Source organism: Dendrobates tinctorius, unplaced genomic scaffold (genome assembly GCF_039654945.1).
Source record: "Dendrobates tinctorius isolate UK_male_01 unplaced genomic scaffold, ASM3965494v1 ptg000014l, whole genome shotgun sequence".
Lineage (NCBI taxonomy): Eukaryota > Metazoa > Chordata > Amphibia > Anura > Dendrobatidae > Dendrobates > Dendrobates tinctorius.
The window spans coordinates 9,344,644-9,365,742 of record NW_027361682.1 but is presented as its reverse complement, the minus strand read 5'-3'; the positions used below and the strand labels follow the sequence as shown (position 1 = coordinate 9,365,742).

Genomic DNA, 21,099 nt, shown 5'->3' with positions numbered 1-21,099 from the left:
GCAAAACATAGAAGCCACAGGCCGTAGGGGATTCTATTGGATTGCCATGAAAGGAGCCATTGAAAAATTGTGGCAGGAATGTCACACGTCTGTGACTATGAAAACTGTGAAAGGTGATCATAAAGCACCACTGCATCCGATTTTGAGTTGACGTCCATTACAAATGGTAGCCATTGGTAATCTGAAGGTAGAGGCCATCAGGACAGGACATAGCTACATCTTAACCATCATCGATCAGTACACCAAATTTGTAGGGGCCATCCCTGTGAAGGATTTAACTGGCCAGACAACACAGCGGTGGAGCAGGGAGAGGTAAGTATTGCAAGTGCTGTGTCCCTGAGCAAGCAAGGGGGACCCACTCGTGGGAGCCGTTACTGGCACAGGGCCCCTCATAGTACGCCAGTGTGTCTGACGGCGAGTGGGCCCCCCCGCTGTCAGAAACACTTTATTGTACTATGAGAGGCCCTGTGCCAGTTCTGTCGCCGAAGGGTGGGGCCACACACCTGTTCAGGGCAACAGCATTTGCCCGGGTTTGCCAGGTGGTGACCCCCCCTCCAGGGGGGGGCAGCCCAGTTAGGGAGGTTTAAAAATGGCATATGTTGATGTGTAGGCTTGGACTTTTAGCAGCTGCAAATGGAGGAATTGGAGAAGTCCGAGGAAGAGGCGGACAAAAGCGAGCCTTTTTTCTGGCAACCTATGTGTTATCAGGGGAAGGTGTGACAAAATCCTTTGAAACCCATGCATGGTTCATTTTAATGAAGGTTAGATCATCAACATTTTGGCTCGACAGATGGGTCCTTTTTTCTGTCAGGATTGATCCAGCAGCACTGAAGACTCTTTCAGATAGCACACTACCAGCAGGGCAAACGAGCTCCTGTAAGGCATATTGTGCCAATTCAGGCCAGGTTTCCAGTTTAGATGCCCAATAATCAAAGGGGAATTACCTGTGAGGGAGAACCTCGATATGGGAGAAGTAGTTTGTAACCATAGTTGACAACTGCTGTCTCCTGTCACTTGCAATCGATTCTGTATTAGCTGCTGTGTGTGCAGTACTTGAGAAATCAGACCACAACATGGTCAGGAAACCCCTGTCTCCAATGCCAGTTCGGCTGTGTGCACCACGAACACCTCTTCCATTTTGCCCACCACGGCTAGTGGGAGAACCAGCTCCGCTGCTGTGTACTGGGATGTGAGTCAAACAAACGGTTTACCAGAGTTGCTTGTTTGTTAGCCAATATTAGCTCTAGGTTCTCCTGTGGCATGATGTTGTGTAATATGCCTTTATAGCGTGGATTGAGGATGCTGGCCAACCAGTAGTCGTCATCCCTCATCATTTTGGCAATGTGGGGATCCCTTTTTAGGATCCGCAAGGCATAATCACACATGTGGGCCAATGTTCCAGGTGTCAATGCTGCACTGCCAGTGGTGGGTGGAGCACTTTCTGCCAAATCCACATCCCTCCAGCCACGCACAAACCCTGTACCTGACCTTGGCACACCCACATTTTCTCTTGCCCCCTGAAAAGCATCCTCCTCCCCAAAATAATCATCCCCCTCATCCTCCTCCACCTCGTCCACGACAGTTCGCTGACCAGACAGTGGCTGACTATCATCAAGGCTTCCCTCCTCCTCCTTCTCCTGTTGCTCCTCAGCTGCAGACGCCTGATCCTTAATGTGCATCAAGGTTTGCATAAGCAGACGCATAAGTGGTATGCTCATGCTTATGATAGCGTCGTCTGCGCTTACCAGCCGTGCGCATTCCTCAAAACACTGAAGGACTTTACAGAGGTCTTTCAGCTTTGACCACTGCCCACCCGACAACTCCATGTCTGCCCTCAAACTGCCTGCCCGTGTATCCTCCCACAAATGCATTACAGCCTGCCTCTGTTCGCACAGCCTCTCAACCATGTGCATGGTGGAGTTCCATCTTGTAGCAACGTCTATGATTAGGCGGTGCTTGGGGAGGTGGAGTGATCGCTGCAGCTTCTGCATACGACTTGAGTGGACGGACGAGTGACGGATGTGCGAGCACAGTCTTAGCACCTTAAGGAGCAGGGCTGTTAACTCCGGATAATTATTTAGGAAGCACTGCACCACCAGGTTCAAGGTGTGAGCCAGGCAAGGTATGTGTGTGAGTTTTGCAAGGGCTATGGCTGCCACAAAATTCCGCCCATTATCACTGACTACATTGCCTGGCTCAAGATGTAGACTGCCCAGCAGTTTGTCGATGCAAGTAGTCGGCCAGTACCTCCGCGGTGTGTCTGCTGTCGCCCAAAGACATCATTTTTAAAACAGCCTGCTGCCGCTTACCACTAGCTGTTCGATAGTGGGACACCTCGTGTGCAACACTGACAGATGTGGATGGAGTGCTTGTGCGACTGCGTTCTGTTGACGAGCTTTCGCTTCTGGAGGAGGAGGAGGCGGGTCGAATGCCTACAGCCAACTGTTTCCTATACCATAGGCTAGGCAGCACTGTTCCACCGCCGCTGTTCCCTGTGGAGCCTGCATACACCACATTAACCCATTGCGCAGTGATGGACACGTAACGGCCCTGGCCATGCCTACTGGCCTATGCATCTGTTGTGAGGTGCACCTTTCCACTCACTGATTGTTTTAGTGCATGGACAATGCGGTCTTTCACATGCCGGTGGAGGGCAGGGATGGCATTTCGAGAAAAGTGCCGACTGGGTAGGTCATAGCGTGGGACAGCGTAGGCCATGAGCTCTCGGAAAGCTTTGCTTTCAACGAAACGGAAGGGCATCATCTCTAATGAGATCAGTTTGGCAATGTAGGCGTTCAAAGCCAGTGTACGCGGATGAGAGGATGAGTACTTTCTTGTCCTACTGAGAGGGTCTGGTAGGGTGAGCTGGACTTGAGAGCTGCATATGGGGGAACTAGCGTTGGACCTGACGGACTAAGAAGGGGTTGGTGATGGTGAGGGTGTTCATGGCCTAGATTCAGTGTTTCCCTGACTGCCTAGCGACGACACCTCAACATTTCTTGATGGTGGTGTGCTTAGCGGTGGGGGAAGCGATGGAGCGTTGCCGGCTAACTTCAGTCAGAGCAGGTGCACATGTGCTACCTGAGCTTTTGTAATCCGTCCACGTTTGCAAGTGCATGTTGGTTAAATGTGTAAGCATGCAACTGGTATTCAAATTTCGTAGATTTTTCCTTCTGCTAAAGGTCCTTCGGCACTTTTTACAGATAACCTTTGCGTCATCAATAGGATTTTGTTCAAAAAAGTGCCCCACTGCACTCTTCCTACTATGGTACAAATTTTCAGGGCTTATACGCTGTGCTAATTTGACCGTCTGGCCAAGCTGGCCTGCAACTCTTTTAGTTTTCTTACCATGTTTTTTGACAGCTACGGGCCGGCCGGCTGCTGCGATGACGATGCCTGCTGCAGATCCTTCTCCTGTTCTGACCTATTGTCACCGCCACTCTCTTCCACTCTCTTCCCCCAATGGATGCCAATCCGGGTCAACAACTGGGTCATCCATGACCTCGTCTTCAATGTCATCTGCACCTTCCTCTGTACCTTCCTCTGTGTCACTGTGTAAGGTGGTATAGTATGTGGGAAGGGGCACCTGAGTTTCATCAGGGTCTGATTCGGGCTCAGTAGACTGCGAGGGCAATGTAGTGCTGTGGGTGAATGTACCAGCAGAATCATCTAGCAGTGGCTGTGCATCAGTGCACTCCATGTTAGATTCATCTTGGACTGGGGAATTCAGGATTTGACTTGATAACCCAGGAATGGTATGTGAAAAGAGCTCCATGGAGTAATCTGAAGTGTGTGCTGCGGCATCCTTCACTTTTGGTGTGGGTGAAGGACACAAAGGTGTTGTTCCTGACCAGAAGCCTGCACTGACGACTCTGTGCTTGCAGTTTTTGTAACTTCAGAAGAGGAGGCAATAGAGCTGGAGGCTGTTTCGGCAATGTAAGCCAAAACCTGTTCCTGATGCTCCGGCTTTAAAAGCGGTTTACCTACTCCCAGAAAAGGGAACCTTAAAGGCCTTCTTGTGCCAGACGATGACGCAGGCTCAACACCTCCTGCCTTAGCTGCTATTGTGCTTTTGCCAGAACCAGCCGATGCCCCACCACCACCATCAGTACCAGTTGCGCCCCCCCCGCCCACGTCCGCGGCCTCTTCCACCATACTTCCCCATGTTTGGGAAAATGTCCCAAAAATACCAGCAGAGAAATGGTACTGTATGAGGAGCGTAAGGTGTATGTAAAAAGTGAAATCTCCGTATATATTTTGTGAGTCACAGACGCTCACCCAGTATGTATTTCACCGTAATCCAACAAGCACGGTACTGTATCAGAAGTGTACAGCTGTATACGTTGTTGGTGAAACTGTCAATCTCCGTATATGTATTTACAGAGTGTCACATACACGCTGTCTCTGTATAGATGTGACCATAATAAGAACAGCAGATATACAATACTGTTTGATAATCGGACAGCTCAATACGGTGTATGACGAAAAGGAAATGTCCGTCTATGTATTTACGGAGTGTCACAAACACGCTGACTCTGTGTAGATGTGACCATAATAAGAACAGCAGATATACAATACTGTTTGAGAATAGGACAGCTCAAGATGGTGTATGGAGAAATGGAAATGTCCGTATATGTATTTACGGAGTCTCACAGACACACGCTGACTGTCACGTCTCCGTCAGATTTGGGGCCTGCTGTTCCGGTCGCAGCCACTAGGAGGCGCCGGGCCGCCACTTCGCCGTCAGACTCGGGGACGGCTGTTCCTGCCTCGGCCGCTGGGAGGCGCCGTGGTTCTATTACGTCGCCGTCAGACTCAGGGCCTATGGTCCCAGCTTTAGCCACTAGGAGGCGCCGGTCTGTCACGTCACCGTTGGATTCGAGGCCTGCTGTTCCGGTCACGGCCACTAGGAGGCGCCAGACCGCCACTTCACTGTCAGACTCGGGGACGGCTGTTCCTGCCTCGGCCACTGGGAGGCGCCGTGGTCCGCCCGTGAGTTATGGTGGTGACAGAGAAGTGGCTCCTGCGCAGGCATCTGGTGGGCGCAAGCTCCGCCCCTCTGTCAGTCATCAGGGGGTTACTGCAACACCATCTGGCCTTGTCCTGGGGGCGGCCCTAATGACATCACCAGTCCAGGAACCTGTGAGGGATAACCTGATCCCTCAAATACCTTGGGACTGGTCTTGCAAGCCGCCGGATAAATTCTTGGTTCCCCTGTGTGTTACTTAGTGATTGATTTCTGTTTGACTCTGACCTCAGCCTGGATTTCTGACCCCTCTTTTGCCTGACGATTCTGTACTTCTGCTACTCTCCTGGTTTGTGACCTTGGCCTGGATATTCTGACTCTGCTACTTCCTAACGATTCTGTACCTCTGCCGCCCTCCTGGTTTTTGACTCTGACCTTGGCCTGAATTTGACTCTGCTATTGCCTGCCGTTTTTGTACTTCACTCTGACGACCGTCCTGCTCTGGCCGCTGCTCATATTCAGACAGCTACCTCCTGGGCTCTGTTGTAAATCCAGATCCCTGTATAGGGGTAAAGGGTATCAGTGTTTCTCGGGGTGTTGCCTGGCTGCAGCCCAGAACCGCAGACGGACGTTACACTGACTCTGTGTAGATGTGACCGTAATAAAAACAGCAGATATACAATACTGTCTGAGAATCGGACAGCTCAATACGGTGTATGGAGAAATGGAAATGTCCGTATATGTATTTACAGAGTCACACACACACACACTGACTCTGTGTAGATGTGACCGTAATAAGAACAGCAGATATCCGATACTTTTTGAGAATCGGACACCTCTATATGGTGTATGTATGGAAAAATGTTAATCTCCGTGTATTTTTTACAGAGTAAACACATATAGCATGTATTTGTCTGTGATACCAGCCGGTACACAGTAGTGTGTGAGGAGCGTACACCTCTATACGGTGTGTGCAAAAATTTACGCTCAATAACTACTGTGCAGAAAAAAAGGAATAAAAGTATTTTTGCTTTGAAAAAAGCAGTCTGCACAGCAGTGTGCACACAGCAGTGCAGCTATCAGGTAGCCTTATAAGGCAGCCTAATAACTACCAGCGCTGCTGCACACAAAAGTGTGAAAAAATGAACGCTTGCTAACTGTGCAGAGAAAAGGAATTAAAGTATTTTTGCTTTTAAAAAAAGCACTCTGCACAGCAGTGTGCAAACAGCAATGCAGCTATCAGGGAGCCTTAAAAGGCAGCCTAATCACCAACAGAGCTGCTGCACACAAATATGGCCTCCCCTGTCACTGCACACTATACTGTTGTGTTGTAAAGTGAAATTCGCTATCAGCAGAAGCACTTTTTTTTTCCTGCCTAAACACTCTCCCTATTGAGAACGAGCAGCAGCAACCTCTCCCTATGCTAAGATCGGCAGAAGTAAGATGGCGGTCGGCGGTCACGGCCTTTTATAGCCACTGTGACGCCACAAAGCCAGCCAATCACTTGAATGCCCTTCTCTAAGATGGTGGGGGCCGCTGCCTATGTAATCGCGTTGCCCACAGTGTGCGTCCTTGATGATTGGCTGAGAAAAGGCACTGGAAGCATTGTGGGAAACGAGACTTTGGAGCTCAAGTCGGCGACCTCATGGCCGACTTCACGCTATGGTCGGGTTTCGATCGGCGAAACCCGACTTTAGCCAAAGTTGGCGACTTCTGAATTTGGCCGACCCGTTTCACTCAATTTCCTTGTGATCCTCCTTGAGATGGTCCTACTCCTTCACTGGACTCCAGCTGTGTTTAATTAAACTGATAGGACTTGATTTTTAAAGGCACACACCTGTCTATATAAGACCTCACAGCTCACAGTGCATATCAGCCCAAATGAGAATCATGAGGGCAAAAGAACTGGCCAAGAAGCTCAGAGACAGAATTGTGGCAAGGCACAGATCTGGCAAAGGTTACAAAAGAATTCCTGCAGTATTCAAGGTTCCTAAGAGCACAGTGGCCTCCATAATCCTTAAATGGAAGAACTTTGGGACCACCAGAAGTCTTCCTCGACCTGGCTGTCCAGCCAAACTGAGCAATCGTGGGAGAAGAGTCTTGGTGAAAGAGGTACAGAAGAACCCCAGGATCACTGTGGCTGAGCTCCACAGATGCAGTAGGGAGATGGGAGAAAGTTCCACAAAGTCAACTATCACTGCAGCCCACCACCAGTCGGGCCTTTATGGCAGAGTGACTCGAGGGAAGCCTCTCCTCAGTGCCAGAAATATGAAAGCCCGCATAGAGTTTGCTAAAAAAAAAAAAAAAACACATGAAGGACCTCCAGACTATGAGAATTAAGATTCTCTGGTCTGATGAGATGAAGATAGAACTTTTTGGTGATAATTCTAAGCGGTATGTGTGCAGAAAACCAGGCACTGTTCATCACCTGCCCAATACAATCCCAACAGTGAAACATGGTGGTGGCAGCATCATGTTATGCGGGTGTTTTTCAGCTGCCAGGACAAGATGACTGGTTGCAATTGAAGGAAACATGAATACGGCCAAGTACAGAGATATCCTGGAAGAAAATCTCTTCCAGAGTGCTCTGGACCTCAGACTTGGCAAAAGGTTCACCTTCCAACAAGACAATGACCCTAAGCACACAGCTAAACTAGACAATGACCCTAAGCACATAGCTAAACTAACAAAGGAGTCGCTTCAGAACAACTCTGTGACCATTTTTGACTGGCCCAGCCAGAGCCCTGACCTAAACTCAATTGAGCATCTCTGGAGAGACCTGAAAATGGCTGTCCACGAACGTTCACCATCCAAAGTGATGGAACTGGAGAGGATCTGCAAGGAAGAATGGCAGAAGATCCCCAAATCCCAGGTCTGCAAAACTTGTTACGGCATTCCCAAGACTCAAGACTGTACTAGCTCAAAAGGATGCTTCTACTCAATACTGATCAAAGGGTCTGAATACTTATGACCATGTGATATTTCAGTTTTTCTTTATTAATAAATTTGCAAAAATTTCTACAAGATAGGGTGGAGAGTGTACATTAATGAGAAAAAAATGAACTTTTTTGAATTTACCAAATGGATGCAATGAAACAAAGAGTGAAAAGTTTAAAAGGACCTGAATACTTTCCGTACCCACTGTAAGACCATGTTGTGATTTTATAAATAACCCTTTATAAAACTATTTGCAATTTTAAAAAAATCTGTTCCCTGAATTTTCATTTCATTTCCCTTGCCCTGCCTCATGAATTATGTGCAGACACGGTGAAACATTTCTGGATAACACCGAGGAGCTTAAGATAGCATATATGATTGGAGAGAGAATACTGACCAGGGAACATGTGCATTGACTCTCCCACAGTCCGGAACCATGAGCCATCTCAAAGCTGTATTCACCTCTTATGGAAAAGGGGAGGTAGTGTATAGAAAAAAAATCAGGGTCTCCTATGGAGCTTAGCCTGTTGCTTAACTACACAGGAATATTAAAATAGCTGCGCCAACAGCCTTCAGTAGGCCCCTGGCTGACATAAGTAATCGGTGCATCACAGGAAGCACATTGAAGACGCAGATCACGTGCACTGGCAACCATTGCATTTAAACACTGCGGTAAGAAATTGACAGCAGTATCTAAATGGTTAACAGCAGCAATCAGATATCAACTCTAACCAAAATTGCTAGATACAGATGCTGGTACAGTGATATGCAACACAGTCAACAACTACTGCTTCTGAGTCACGTCCACATTTGCCGACCTCAACACAACTTTTATTTACTTACTTACACGCTAAGGGCCCCGTCACACATAGCGACTCACCAGCGATCCCAACAACGATATCAACGTGTCAGGATCGCTGGTGACTCGCTACATGATCGCTGGTGAGCTGTCAAACAGACAGCTTCACCAGCCATCAGCACCAGCGATGCCGAGCGCGTGGCGTCGCTGTGTACTTTAGTTACCAGCGCGCTGATGCAGGGAGCTGGTAACTAAGGTACACATCGGGTTTCTAAGGGGCGTGCGTTACTTAGAAACCCGATGTGTACCTTGGTTACCAGCTCTCTGCATCAGTGCACTGGTAACTAAGGTACACATCGGGTTTCTAGGCGCTGCGCTCCCCTTAGAAACCCTGCGTTTACCCTAGTTACCAGCTCCTGCTCGCTGGTCTCCCGCCTGTCACACGCAGCGATGCGTGCTGGCCAGCGGGAGACCAGCGACCCCAAAAATGTCCAGAGGTTTCAACAGCGATCAATGATACCCAGCAGGGGGGCCGGTCGCTGATAGCTTTCACACACAGCGATCTCGCTGGTGAGATCGCTTTGTGTGACGGGGGCTTAAGGCGTTAAGAGTAATGGAGTTGAAGAGCTGTCAACACTGAAAATCTCACAGTAACATAATGCATTGACCTGTGTTGTATGTTGCTTTATCTAATTGGTGGCCTGCAGATAAGGTTAACTATTGCACATGTCCGTGGGGGAAGCAGTTAAGTGGCCATAGGAACTAAGTTCATATTTGTTGGGAAGGTCAGAAAAGAAAAGGAACTCTTGTTGGCACACCAGCATTAATTAAGGTTTTAGTGAGAAAAGAAGAGAGATTATACTCAGGTAGCAAGTTCCAAGGTAAGCAAGCATCAAGTGGCAGAAGTAGTTAAGGGGGTTTCACACATAGTGATATCGCTAGCGATATCGCTATAACGTTACCGATTTTGTGACGTTATAGCGATATTGCTAGCGATATCGCTATGTGTGATACTTACCTCCGACCGGCTCCCCCGCTGTCCATCGCTGATCGCGCGAGAATGTCCGGCTCCATTTCTCGTCGTCCGCTTCCTGCTGGGCTTCCTGCTGGCGCCGACGAGCGATGCGTGGAGGCGGGCGGGAGGACGCCAGGATCGCTGTGTGTGAAAGGTGAGTATCGTTTGCTGCGTTGCTGCTGCATCGCTGTGAGGTCTGCTTGTGTGACAGCTCACTAGCGATCATTTAGCGATGCACCAGCGATCCTGACCGGGTCGGATCACTGGTGCATCGCTAAATGTAAAGGGGCCTTTAGTCATAGCAGGCAAGTCGCACCTACAGAAAGCGTTATCTATACTAGATAAGAAGTTCATTTGTATCCAGACTTGAGGGTCATAGTGAGGTCTGGCCAGGCTGGGACATGTTATCTTGTAAGGAGTAGGAGTAAGTGTAAACAGGTACAAAGCTGCAATGGCACACCAATATTAGGGTACCGTTACACCTAGCGATGCACCAGCGATCCCGACTAGCGATATGACGCAGTCAGGATCGCTGGTGCATCGCTAGGTGGTCGCTAGTGAGCTGCCACTCAGGCAGATCTCACTAGCGACATCGCTGGGGACGGGGGTCGCTACTTACCTGTCAGACGCGGCGATCCTGCGTCCTCCCGCCCGGCTCCACGCGTCGCTCGTCGTCACAGCAGGAAGCGCCGCAGGAAGTGACCGACGAGGAATGGTCCAGCAGCTTCTCGCGCGATCAGCGATAACCAGCGGGGGAGCCGGTCGGAGGTAAGTATCACATGCAGCGATATCGCTAGCAATATCGCTGCAACGTCACAAAATCGGTGACTTTGCAGCGATATTGCTAGCGATATCGCAGTGTGTAACGGGGGCTTTAGTGTGGCACATATGAATTGGAAGTTGAGAATATGAGAATAGATGTGAGGGGCCATAGCGATACACCTCGACTCGTGCTGCCCTCGAGCATAATCTGCTCAGTCAGTGTAATCAGCAATATCAGATACGTGTCGTCACATAGAACCGTAAAGATGTACATATGTTTTACCAGTTCTTTTAGTAAAGAAAGGTTTATTTTCTTATTCCACTCTCTCTTAATCATCTCTATTTTGTCGATTCCTGGCTTACCATGTCAAGCAGCAGTATGCAGAAGCATGTACAAGAGGTAAAACACACGCAGCCAAGTACCCTTTTCTGTAGTGTTCAGGGACACATAAACAACCCTCAACCAGGGTGACTCCAAAGTATTAAGTAAGCTTCCAATCATTAGGCACATAATCCATATACACTGCTCAAAAAATTGTGGGAACACTAAAACAACACAATGTAACTAAAAGTCAATCACACTTCTGTGAAATCAACCTGTCCAGTTGCGAAGCAACACCGACTGTAAATCAATTTCTCCTGCTGTTGTGCTAATGGAACAGACAACAGGTAGAAATGATAGGCAATTAGCAAGACAACCCCTATTAAGGAGAGGTTCTGCAGGGTGGGTGACCGGAGACCATTTCTCTGTTCTCAGCCTTTTTGGCTGTTATGGTCACTTTTGCATTTTGTCATTGCTCTCACCCCTAGAAGTACTGTACAGTAGCATGAGGCGGTGTCCACAACCCACAGAAGTTGCTCAGGTCGTGCAACTGATCCAGCATAGCACATCAATCAGAGCTGTGGCATGAAGGGTAGCTGTGTCTGTCAGCGCAGTGTCCATAGCATGGAGCAGATAATAGGAGACAAACCAATACACCAGGAGACATGAAGGGAGCGGTGGGAGGGCAACAATCCAGTAGCAGGACTGCTACCTCCTCCTTTGTGCAAGGAGAAACAGGAGGAGCAGTGCCAGAGCCCTGCAAAATGACCTCCAGCAGGCCACTAACATCCATGTCCACACCATGAAACCGGAAAATCCCCTCAGGCAAAAAGCTCACACCAAAAAAAAGCACAATAATCTAAATCGAAATTTATATGAAAAAACTTCCTAATGACATAAAAAGATGTCTAATAAGTGGAAATATAACCACAAGAGAGAGGATTTTTATAAATATATTCAATTTTATTGCACATATATTATAAAGATACAGTATACATAGTGTTTATGATGAGGTAGCTAGAAAAATAGCAGCCAAACAATAGTGGCATAATAAACAGATAGAGCCCCGACGCGCGTTTCACCGTCCTCGGTTTCGTCAGGAGGCCTGACGAAACAGAGGACGGTGAAACGCGCGTCGGGGCTTTCTTTGCATCCATCTCTTGGGCGTCTCTGCACTCATCCGCGACTATGTCGCATGGTAATTAATCTTTTATGGACACTGGCACTTAGATAGCATTACCGGTAATCAGTCATTATAATGTGCACATCTTTTATGGACATCGGCACTCAGATAGCACTACCGGTAATCGGTCATTATAACGTGCATACCGGATTTATTTAGAAGATGCCGAGATAATATTTTCGGCTGAGGTGTATCTAATAATCTTTATATTTATTTCAACATTAGCTCCTTAATGTGCTCTTTGAGCATGCTGATAAAATAGCACTTACCCTAAAGTACTTTATTTGGTGCTATTAGCCTATTACTATTTAGTATAGAAGGCTATCTATTTGTGTCCGATTTCATAGCCTTGCATTTGATAAATAGTCATTTTGACTAGCTATAGTTGAACAGCTCTTTGCCTGATTTTGTGTTTAACCTCTCAACCTTTGGAATTTGTTTGGATCATATTGCTCACTTAGATGGGATACTATCATATCATAGATTTTATCTATACAATTTGGATATATTGAGCATGCTGAGATAATACTTTATGATAGAAACTGACTATTTACTTTCTAAATTATATGGGAGTTGTTCACGTTTGATATTTCAGCCTACTACGATTAGGCTTGGATCCCGGTTTGACTGTAGACTCTAGCCCTGAGATGCTTATTGTCTGTCTGGCACTGTAATTTCTATCTGTTTATTATGCCACTATTGTTTGGCTGCTATTTTTCTATCTACCTCCATCATAAACACTATGTATATCTTTATAATACATGTGCAATAAAATTGAATATATTTATAAAAATCCTCTCTTTTGTGGTTATATTTCCACTTATTAGACATCTTTTTATGTCATTAGGAACTTTTTTCATATAAATTTCGATTTAGTTTATTGTGTTTTTTGTTTAGTGTGAGCTTTTGGCCTGAGGGGATTTTCTGGTTAGCCACGGTATTGTTTTGGGTTTATATACACTAACATCGATGTGCCTACACAAATTGGCAGAAACAGATTCCCTGAGGGTGGCCTGAGGGTCCAACATCCACAAGTGGGTGTGGCGCTAACAGCCCAACACCATGCAGGGAGATTGACATTTGTCAGAGACTACCAAGATTTGCAGATTCGACATTGGCGCCCTTAGCTCTTCAAGGATGAGCACATCTGACGGAGTCTGGAGATGCCGTGGAGAGCATTCTGCTGCCTTCAATATCCTCCAGAATGACCGGTTTGGCAGTGGGTCAGTAATGGTGTGGGGAGGCATTTCTTTGGAGGGCCACACAGCTGTGCTAGCCATAGGTACCAGGATGAGATCCTCAGACCCACTGTGAGACCATATGCATGTGCAGTGTGCCCTGGGTTCCATCTGATGCACAACAATGCTAGGCCTCATGAGACTAAAGTATGTCTACAGTTCCTGCATGAAAAAGGCATTAATGCTGTGAACTGGCCTGCCCGTTCCCCAGACCTGAATCCAACTGAGCACATCTGCGACATCATGTCTCGTTCCATCCATCAATGCCATGTTGCACCACAGACTGTTCAGTTAGTGTTGCCTTCATTTTTTTGAACAGTGTGTATGTATATATATATATATATATATATATATATATATATATATATATATATACACACACAAACACAGTATTTAAACACACACATATACACTCACTGGCCACTTTATTAGGTACACCATGCTAGTAAGGGGTTGGACCCCTTTTGCCTTCAGAACTGCCTCAATTCTTCGTGGCAGAGATTCAACAAGGTGCTGGAAGCATTCCTCAGAGATTTTGGACCATATTGACATGATGGCATCACACAGTTGGCGCAGATTTGTCGGCTGCACATCCCTGATGCAAATCTCCCGTTCCACCACATCCCAAAGATGCTCTATTGGATTGAGATCTGGTGACTGAGGAGGCCATTTGAGTACAGTAAACTCATTGTCATGTTCAAGAAACCAATCTGAGATGATTCGAGCTTTATGACATGGCGCATTATCCTGCTGAAAGTAGCCATCAGATGTTGGGTACATTGTGGTCATAAAGGGATGGACATGGTCAGCAACAATACTCAGGTAGGCTGTGGCGTTGCAACGATGCTCAATTGGTACCAAGGGGCCCAAAGAGTGCCCAGAAAAAATTCCCCACACCATGACACCACCACCACCAGCCTGAACCGTTGATACAAGGCAGGATGGATCCATGCTTTCATGTTGTTTACGCCAAATTCTGACCCTACCATCCGAATGTCGCAGCAGAAATCGAGACTCATCAGACCAGGCAACGTTTTTCCAATCTTCTACTGTCCAATTTCGATGAGCTTGTGCAAATTGTAGCCTCAGTTTCCTGTTCTTAGCTGAGAGGAGTGGTACCCAGTGTGGTCTTCTGCTGCTGTAGCCCATCTGCCTCAAAGTTCGACGCACTGTGCGTTCAGAGATGCTCTTCTGCCTACCTTGGTTGTAACGGGTGGCAATTTGAGTCACTGTTGCCTTTCTATCAGCTCGAACCAGTCTGCCCATTCTCCTCTGACCTCTGGCATCAACATGGCATTTCCGGCCACAGAACTGCCGCTCACTGGATTTTTTTTCTTTTTCGGACCATTCTCTGTAAACCCTAGAGATGGTTGTGCGTGAAAATCCCAGTAGATCAGCAGTTTCTGAAATTCTCAGACCAGCCCTTCTGGCACCAACAATCATGCCACGTTCAAAGGCACTCAAATCACCTTTCTTCCCCATACTGATGCTCGGTTTGAACTGCAGGAGATTGTCTTGACCATGTCTACATGCCTAAATGCACTGAGTTGCCGCCATGTGATTGGCTGATTAGAAATTAAGTCTTAACACACAGTTGGACAGGTGTACCTAATAAAGTGGCCAGTGAGTGTATATATATATATCTAAAAAAAACTGTACCATACCCTAAAAATCTCCAACACGTAACGATAGTGGCCAATGAATGAAGACTGACTTCTCTGCATTTAGTGGTTACTACTCACCTTTGCTGTTATCTTTGGGAATCTCCTCATTACATAGCTGATCACCCCTCACATCTGTTTCTGTAGCATTAATGAGGGTCAGATTTTTTCCCTAAAACAAATATTGTAAAAGTTATCGAAAGATGGAGAAGGATATCGTAGAACAGAAAAGATAATAAATGAACATGACAATCAAAAACTACATGACAGCAGTAGTTATAACATACATACAGGTTTTTTATAAGTCCAATTTAGTGCTTCAGGAAGTAAGTAAAAAGTAGTTCAAATCAAGAAAATGATAAGGGTGCCCATACTTTTGCATTGGTCAAATTTTGTTTAAATGCATATTGCACATTTTCTGTTAGTACAATAAACCTCATTTGAATCCAGAAACATAACTGAGTCCATCAGTTATTAGATATATGAAACTGAAATAGCTGTTGCAAAAACCATAATTGGTATAAAGAAAAAAGGTTAACATTAATAGGGGTGCCCAAACTTTAACATATGACTGTATATAATAATTAGGTGTGCACATCCATAAATCCAACCTGTTGGCTCATATTCTAACTATCAGTCTTCACAACAAGAAAAAATGAGAGAAGATACAGATAACATCTAATGTCTATGATCAGCATTATTTTGTCATCTCCACCAAGTATAAAACATGCACTGAATGACAACTAAACTGCAGGCACCCAACTAATAGTGAATTGGATTAATGGTGTCAGATTTCATTAGGTGATGAACTTATTTCAAAGGAATATTGGCCCGTATTGCCAGGATAGCTTTTTACAGTATCCGCAAATTACATAGGATTGATGATTCAAAAGAGACTTGAGACGGCTATATTGCAAATCACATTAACAGAGAGTGGTTCCCCTATGTAGGAGCTTCAGCAGCTAAACACCTCGCTTCAAGGTGCTCTGCATAAATTAAATTCCGTTCCGTAGTATTAGAAAAAGTATGTGGCACTCATCATTACGTGCGTTGTAAAAGTCCTTTACTCCATCTGAAGGTTATATGACATAACAGTGACGTGCAGGATGCAGAGGCATGTGGGGAAGGAGAAGGTGCACGACGGCCATTTTGTGTGTCAACGCTTCAACGGGTCCAGGTGTGTAATTAGTTACTCCCTTTTAATGGGCTGTCCATATGACTCATAAAGATAAAGAAACATGGTGTTTAAACATAAATTGTGCAAAATATATAAAGTGTATTATTATTATTATTTATTGTTATAGCGCCATTTATTCCATGGCGCTTTACATGTGAGGGGGGTATACATAAAAACAAGTACAATAATCTTAAACAATACAAGTCATAACTGGTACAGGAGGAGAGAGGACCCTGCTCGCGAGGGCTCACAATCTTCAAGGGATGGGTGATAATACAGTAGGCGAGGGTAGAGCTGGTCGTGCAGCGGTTTGGTCGATCGGTGGTTACTGCAGGTTATAGGCTTGTCGGAAGAGGTGGGTCTTCAGGCTCTTTTTGAAGGTTTCGATGGTAGGTGAGAGTCTGATATGTTGTGGCAGAGAGTTCCAGAGTAGGGGTGATGCGCGAGAGAAATCTTGTATGCGATTGTGGGAAGAGGAGATAAGAGGGGAGTAGAGAAGGAGATCTTGTGAGGATCGGAGGTTGCGTGCAGGAAAGTACCGGGAGACGAGGTCACAGATGTATGGAGGAGACAAGTTGTGGATGGCTTTGTATGTCATGGTTAGGGTTTTGTAATGGAGTCTCTGGGCAATTGGGAGCCAGTGAAGGGATTGACAGAGGGGAGAAGCTGGGGAATAGCGGGGGGACAGGTGGATTAGTCGGGCAGCAGAGTTTAGAATAGATTGGAGGGGTGCGAGAGTGTTTGAGGGGAGGCCGCAGAGCATGAGGTTGCAGTAGTCAAGGCGAGAGATGATGAGGGCATGGACTAGGGTTTTTGCAGATTCTTGGGTGAGGAATGAACGGATGCGTGAAATATTTTTGAGTTGAAGTCGGCAGGAAGTGGAAAGGGTTTGGATATGTGGTTTGAAGGAGAGATCAGCATCAAGGATTACTCCGAGGCAGCGAGCTTGTGGGACTGGGGAGAGTGGGCAGTCATTTACTGTAATTGATAGGTTCGTAGGGGGGGTCACGTGAGATGGGGGAAAGATGATGAATTCTGTTTTGTCCATGTTGAGTTTCAGATATCTAGTGGAGAAGAAGGATGAAATAGTGGACAGACATTGAGGGATTCTGGTTAGTAGGGAGGTGATATCTGGTCCAGAGATGTAGATCTGTGTGTCATCAGCATAAAGATGATACTGAAAGCCATGAGATTCTATGAGCTGTCCCAGGCCAAAGGTGTAAATAGAGAACAGCAGGGGCCCTAGGACTGAACCTTGTGGGACTCCGACAGATAGGGGGCGAGGTGAGGAGGTGGTGTGTGAGTGGGAGACGCTGAATGTCCGGTCTGTTAGGTATGATGAGATCCAGGAGAGGGCCAAGTCTGTGATGCCGAGGGATGAGAGGGTCTGTAATAATAGGGAATGGTCCACTGTGTCAAAGGCAGCCGACAGGTCCAGGAGGAGGAGGACAGAGTAGTGTCGCTTGCTCTTGGCAGTTAAGAGGTCATTGGTGACCTTAGTAAGGGCAGTTTCAGTGGAGTGGTGTGACCGGAAGCCAGATTGTAAGCGGTCGAAGAGGGAGCAAGAAGAGAGATGGGAGGACAGTTCAAGGTAGACGTGTTGTTCCAGTAGCTTGGAGGCGTATGGGAGAAGTGATATAGGGCGATAGCTTGATGCAGAGGATGGGTCAAGAGAGGGCTTTTTGAGGATAGGTGTGATGGAGGCATGTTTAAAGCTTGAGGGGAAAACACCAGTTGTTAGTGATAGGTTGAAGAGATGGGTTAGGGTTGGGATGAAGACTGTGGTGAGGTTTGGGATGAAGTGGGATGGGATCGGGTCGAGTGCACAGGTGGTGAGATGTGATCTTGAGAGTAGAGTGGAGAGTCGATCTTCTGTAATGGTGGAGAAGTTGGTTTTGAAGGTGGAGGGCTGGGAAGTCGGGAGGAAGGGCTCTGGGGGTTGTTGACCAAAACTGTCCCTGATGTTATCAATTTTCTGCTTGAAAAATGAGGCAAAGTCTTCAGCTGAGATGAGTGGGGAGGGAGGAGGTGCTGGGGGGCGGAGGAGAGAATTGAAGGTGTTGAATAACTGTTTAGGGTTGTGAGACAGGGAGGATATGAGAGATGAGAAGTAGGTTTGTTTAGCTGTGGCGAGTGTGGTCTTGAAAGTAGTGAGGGACTGTTTGAATGCGATGAAATGCTCGTTGGAGTGGGATCTTTTCCATCTGCGCTCAGCAGCCCTGGAAGCTCGCCTCAGCTCTTTGGTCAGGCTGGTGTGCCAGGGCTGTCTGTTGATTTTGCGAGTTTTGGTATGTGTAAGTGGGGCAGCGGATTCCAAAGCTACAGCTATTGTGGTGTTATATAGAGCGGCAGCGTCATCCGCATTGTGTAAGGAACTTATATCTGTAAGAGGGAGGAGGGATTCGGAGAATGAGTGTAGGTCAAGGTGTTTAAGATTCCTGCGAGGGTGTGAAAGTTTGTGGGGTGGGGATTGTAGACATGGAGTGAAGAGGGAAGAGAATGTGAGCAGGTTGTGGTCAGAGAGAGGAAGAGGTGAGTTAGAGAGGTTAGATAGGGAGCAGAGGCGGGTGAAGATGAGGTCCAGTGTGTGGCCATCTTTGTGGGTGGCTGTAGAAGACCATTGAGTGAGGCCGAAGGAGGAAGTGAGAGATAGAAGTTTAGTGGCAGCTGAGAGGGAAGTGTCAATGGGGATGTTGAAGTCGCCCATGATGATAGTAGGGATGTCCGCGGAAAGGAAATGAAGTAACCAGGTGGTGAAGTGGTCAAAGAAGGTGGTGGCTGGCCCTGGGGGGCGGTAGATGACAGCCAGTTGGAGGTTGGAGGGGGAGTAGATGCGCACAGAGTGCACCTCAAAGGAAGGGAGGGTAACAGAGGGTGGCAGTGGGATTGGGGTGAAGGAGCAGGTATCTGACAGGAGAAAACCAACTCCTCCACCATGTTTGCTGCTGGGGCGGGGGGTGTGAGAAAGGTGGAAGCCGCCATACGAAAGTGCAGCAGGAGAGGCTGTGTCAGAAGGGGTGAGCCAGGTTTCGGTGATGGCGAGGAAGGAGAGTTTGGTAGTAACAAAAAGATCATGGATGTAGGAAAGCTTGTTGCAGACAGAGCGAGCGTTCCACAGAGCTCCTGTTAGTGGGACTGGGGAAGCGGGGGCTGGGTGAATGGGTATAAGGTTGGAGAGGTTACGGAAGGTTGTGATAGAGCGTGGATGGGAGGTAGAAATGACTGTGGGAATGTGGTGAGGAGGACCAGGATTTGGAGAGATATCACCAGCAGTGAGAAGGAGCAGAGAAGTGTATATCTAATATAATTATAATCTTAACAGAGCTACAGCATCTAGAGCAGTGGTCCCCAACCTTTCTGACCTTGAGAGCCACCTACAGCTTAGAGAGAGGGTCACGAGCCACACTCAGCACTGAGAGAGGGTCGTGAGCCACATACAGCTACCACCCCCTTCAAAGTAGTGTCAACCAAAGCCCCCATTACAGGTAAAATGCTAACCAAAGCTTTTCCACAGAAATCACTCCAAAGCAAGTACACGGAGATCCAGGGTTTCCCACAATCCCCCCATTCAGTATTCTCCCATCAACGACTCCCAACACACTGTCATATCCAGCTTTGAGCACCTCCACTAACAGGTAGTACCATCCTCCAGCGTTCCATATCTAAAACATCTCTAAACACCTAAGACCAGTAAATGTGCATCCACATATGCTCTTCTGTGCAGGGCTACTCACAAAATTCACCATTATGAGATGTTCTCTTGATACCTGTTTGCTAAACCTGGAGGTAATGCACCAAGCTGGCAGACAGTCGCGGGCCACAATTCATGGGACCACGAGTCACATGTGGCTCCGAGCTACAGGTTGGGGACCACTGATCTAGAGGAAAAGAAATAGATCAATTCCATCATTAAGACCAATGGGACCTTGCGCTTGCATTTTCAAGATCCATTTGGCTTCATGTCTAAGAAGTATATTGTTGTGGTTTCCACCTTGTGGAGGATATTTTACTATTTCAAGACCTGCAAAGCGCAAGGTTGGTCTCAGGGTCTAGGGGTGACGGCCAGCACATTTGGGTTCTATGGGAGTGACGTCCAGCACATGGGCAGTCTATGGGGGTGACATGCTGCACATGGGGAGGCTATGGGCTGTCGTGCAGCACATGGGGAGGCTATGGGGGCGTCGTGCCTGCCATTGGGAGGCTATACTCATGCAGTATATGGGGAGGCAGTGGGGGCCTCATGCAGTACAGTGGGGAAAAAAAGTATTTAGTCAGTCAGCAATAGTGCAAGTTCCACCACTTAAAAAGATGAGAGGCGTCTGTAATTTACATCATAGGTAGACCTCAACTATGGGAGACAAACTGAGAAAAAAAAATCCAGAAAATCACATTGTCTTTTTTTTTTTCATTTTATTTGCATATTATGGTGGAAAATAAGTATTTGGTCAGAAACAAAATTTCATCTCAATACTTTGTGATATATCCTTTGTTGGCAATGACAGAGGTCAAACGTTTTCTGTAAGTCTTCACAAGGTTGCCACACACTGTTGTTGGTATGTTGGCCCATTCCTCCATGCAGATCTCCTCTAGAGCAGTGATGTTTTTGGCTTTTCGCTTGGCAACACGGACTTTCAACTCCCTCCAAAGGTTTTCTATAGGGTTGAGATCTGGAGACTGGCTAGGCCACTCCAGGACCTTGAAATGCTTCTTACGAAGCCACTCCTTCGTTGCCCTGGCGGTGTGCTTTGGATCATTGTCATGTTGAAAGACCCAGCCACGTTTCATCTTCAATGCCCTTGCTGATGGAAGGAGGTTTGCACTCAAAATCTCACGATACATGGCCCCATTCATTCTTTCATGTACCCGGATCAGTCATCCTGGCCCCTTTGCAGAGAAACAGCCCCAAAGCATGATGTTTCCACCACCATGCTTTACAGTAGGTATGGTGTTTGATGGATGCAACTCAGTATTCTTTTTCCTCCAAACACGACAAGTTGTGTTTCTACCAAACAGTTCCAGTTTGGTTTCATCAGACCATA

The 21,099-nt window shown here is 47.0% G+C and overlaps 1 protein-coding gene across 4 annotated transcripts in view; it reads right to left on the bottom strand.

Annotated features, from left to right (window-relative positions):
• LOC141070992 (uncharacterized) overlaps positions 1-21,099 on the bottom strand; it is a 131,081-nt gene that overhangs the window by 27,406 nt on the left and 82,576 nt on the right. For all 4 annotated transcript variants that reach the window (XM_073559591.1, XM_073559589.1, XM_073559592.1 and 1 more), the window contains exon 6: positions 14,965-15,055. In XM_073559591.1, coding sequence (XP_073415692.1) covers positions 14,965-15,055 — 91 coding nt within the window. The remainder of the gene's footprint in view (positions 1-14,964; positions 15,056-21,099) is intronic.